The 2,678-nt window shown below is 43.2% G+C and overlaps 1 protein-coding gene across 1 annotated transcript; it reads left to right on the forward strand.

The window, feature by feature from the left end:
• The first annotated feature begins 334 nt into the window (after window positions 1-334).
• MYB11 (myb domain protein 11) lies at window positions 335-2,396 on the forward strand. The gene is made up of 3 exons (XM_010269742.3): window positions 335-651; window positions 777-906; window positions 1,256-2,396. Exons 1-3 carry the CDS (start codon window positions 519-521, stop codon window positions 2,223-2,225), a joined length of 1,233 nt encoding a protein of 410 aa, XP_010268044.1. The 5' UTR covers window positions 335-518; the 3' UTR covers window positions 2,226-2,396.
• The last annotated feature ends 282 nt before the right edge of the window (window positions 2,397-2,678 follow it).

A 2,678-nucleotide genomic window follows, 5' to 3' on the forward strand; every position in this document is an offset into this window, starting at 1 on the left:
CTCCAGCCTGTGGAGTGTGGGTTGCTTTAATTTATATTGTTTAATTAAAAATGTCATATAATAATACGTAAGGTATCATCGTAGTAATTGAGATTTCACAGTAGAAGTCATGCTCAAGACAGAGGTTTGTGTAGCTATAGGTAGATGGAAAAATTAAAGGAGGGATGCGGTGAGAAATTAATGGGGGATGGTAAAGGGGAAGAGGGACAAAAGGTCGTACACGGAGGCATCAACGTGGGAGATTGGAGCCCGTGACAAGGCTCTCGACGGTGGACGAGCCACGACAACGGCGAACAAATTTGACATTCGTGGCGCATCTGGCCACCGCAAATGCTTATACAATCTACATCAGTGGCCCCGCCTCTCTCTCTCTCATCCCCTTTGCTTTTATTATTATTTTACCCTTCTCTGGCCTCCTCAACCCAACCCCTCACTTCAATATACACAGACACATACATAATCTCGCAGGCTCATCTCATCACGAGTCACGACAGACATCTCTTTCTCTGTGTCTGGAGATGGGAAGGGCGCCGTGTTGCGAGAAAGTGGGATTGAAGAAAGGGAGATGGACAGCTGAAGAAGATGAGATCTTAGTGAAGTACATTCAGGCAAATGGTGAGGGTTCGTGGCGGTCATTACCCAAGAATGCAGGTACCTTTACGACCCAAATGTATTTTGATATGAGTTATTGTTTAGTTTTCAAAATGAGATTAGTATATAGTATAGCTAGCGTTGTTGATTAATTAATCTTCTTTCTCTTTCTTGGTGGCTTGAAGGTTTGTTAAGATGTGGGAAGAGTTGCAGGCTGAGATGGATTAATTACTTGAGATCTGACTTGAAGAGAGGCAACATCACCCCCGAGGAGGAGGATTTAATCATCAAGCTGCACAGTGCTTTGGGAAATAGGTGACTGAACTTGACTCTTATCTTTTCTCTTTCTACAATGAAGTGATGCACATGCAGATGCACCACACTCTCTCTCTCTCCTCTGTCTGTCTGCATGTGTGTGAGACTGTTTGTTGAAGTCTGAAAGTGGGGTTAGTTGCTTTGCAATCGATATGGGTTATTTTCCAACTTTTTGGAGACTTTTTCCCGTCCACTTTAATTACCTCCGTAAGCAACTTTGAAACTTTAGGTTAAGCAAAAGACTTTGCATCTCCTGAGAAATGTTACTTGTTTAAGAAAACAAGAAATAATTAATTATGTTAATTAATAAAAAATTAATCACTTGTTGGGATTTAATTTGATTGTTTAGGTGGTCCTTGATTGCTGGGCACCTGCCAGGAAGAACAGACAACGAGATCAAGAATTACTGGAACTCTCATTTGAGCAGGAGAATTCACAGCTTCAGAAGGCCCAACAGCGACGCTCTACCCATCGTCATGGACTTGGTCAAGATGGGTGGTGGGCGCAAACGTAAAGGTGGTCGAACAAGTAGATCAGCCATGAAAAAGATCAATAGCGGGTTCAACATTAATCCCTCCAAGGGCGACGTCTCGACGAAGAAACCCGAGAAAGCTGGCTGTGGTGAAGGTGGGTCACTACTTACACCGACGACCCTTGAGAAGGTGAGCCTGCCGAGCGCAACCATAGGGATTAATGGAGAAGAGAATGGCAGTACTCCAGCAGTTAGGCCTGCAGGGTCTTATCAGGAGAGCGGAAGCGAAATCTTGGGTCCAACTGAAGAGAGCTCCGGCGGTGGATTTCGCTCCAGCGGAGAGGGAGAAACAGAGAGTGTAGTGCCGAGACCTCGCGAGGATAGAGAAGCTGAGGTAGTGGTACCCTACGAGGAATTAGATACGTGGATGCTGTGCTCGGACGACAACGTTATGGCTGGTGCCACACTGGTTCCTGATAATGTTTTGGCAGTTAGTGGGGAGAGAGACGATGGGGTGGTCATGGGATTTAGTGAGGAGAGAGAAAGTGAGATGGTGGGCTCCAACAAGGGGACAACAAGTGACGATGGAGAGAGTGGTGTGATTAGCTCATATAATCGAGAGAATGGCGAGTGGAACTCTTCTTCTTCTTCTTCGATCACTTCGTGCTTTGAGGAGGAATGGGTTGATTGGGACTGGAAGGACGTAGTTGAAGGTCATTATAAGCTCTGGGAGGATGGTGAAGAGACGCTTTCTTGGTTGTGGGAGGGTGATAATTGTGGAGGGGAGTGTCATCAGGTGGTGGGAGCAGACATGCAGGAGTCTCTGTCTGCTTGGCTCCTTTCTTGATTTCCTCCTGTAAAGAGGACCAAAAAGTAAAAAAAAGTTTGTGTTTGTTTTGTTACAAAACGATGTGAATCATCTCGTTTTCGTTTTTTCTTATGTCTTTCTATGTACTTTTTGTCCAGTGTTCCATGTGTTTAATATTATGAAAGCAACTATTTTGTTTTTTTTTTTTTTTTTTTTTTGGTAGAAAGCAACTCAATTCGTGAATATTCTTTTTTTTTTTTTTTGAACTGTGTGGTTCTCTCCTCTATTAAGATATTGTGGGTGTTTTCAATGTTCTTGTTTTGACTTTGTTAATGGGCAATTGCTATGATACCTGAACAAAACTTGTACCATCCATGTTCTCCATTATTCTTCATTTCTAAAAGGCTTGACAGAAAGGTTTTTGACTCACTTTGGAAAGAGTATAATTTCACTTGAGACAATGATCAATCCTGTACTTTCACATTCTAACAC

Source organism: Nelumbo nucifera, chromosome 4 (genome assembly GCF_055504915.1).
Source record: "Nelumbo nucifera cultivar China Antique chromosome 4, China Antique-T2T, whole genome shotgun sequence".
Lineage (NCBI taxonomy): Eukaryota > Viridiplantae > Streptophyta > Magnoliopsida > Proteales > Nelumbonaceae > Nelumbo > Nelumbo nucifera.

Coding starts and splice junctions, on each gene's coding strand:
- MYB11 (XM_010269742.3), top strand. CDS start 519: ATGGGAAGGGCGCCGTGTTGCGAGAAAGTGGGATTGAAGAAAGGGAGA. Junction 652..776: donor GTCATTACCCAAGAATGCAG/GTACCTTTACGA, acceptor GGTGGCTTGAAG/GTTTGTTAAGATGTGGGAAG. Junction 907..1,255: donor CACAGTGCTTTGGGAAATAG/GTGACTGAACTT, acceptor TTGATTGTTTAG/GTGGTCCTTGATTGCTGGGC.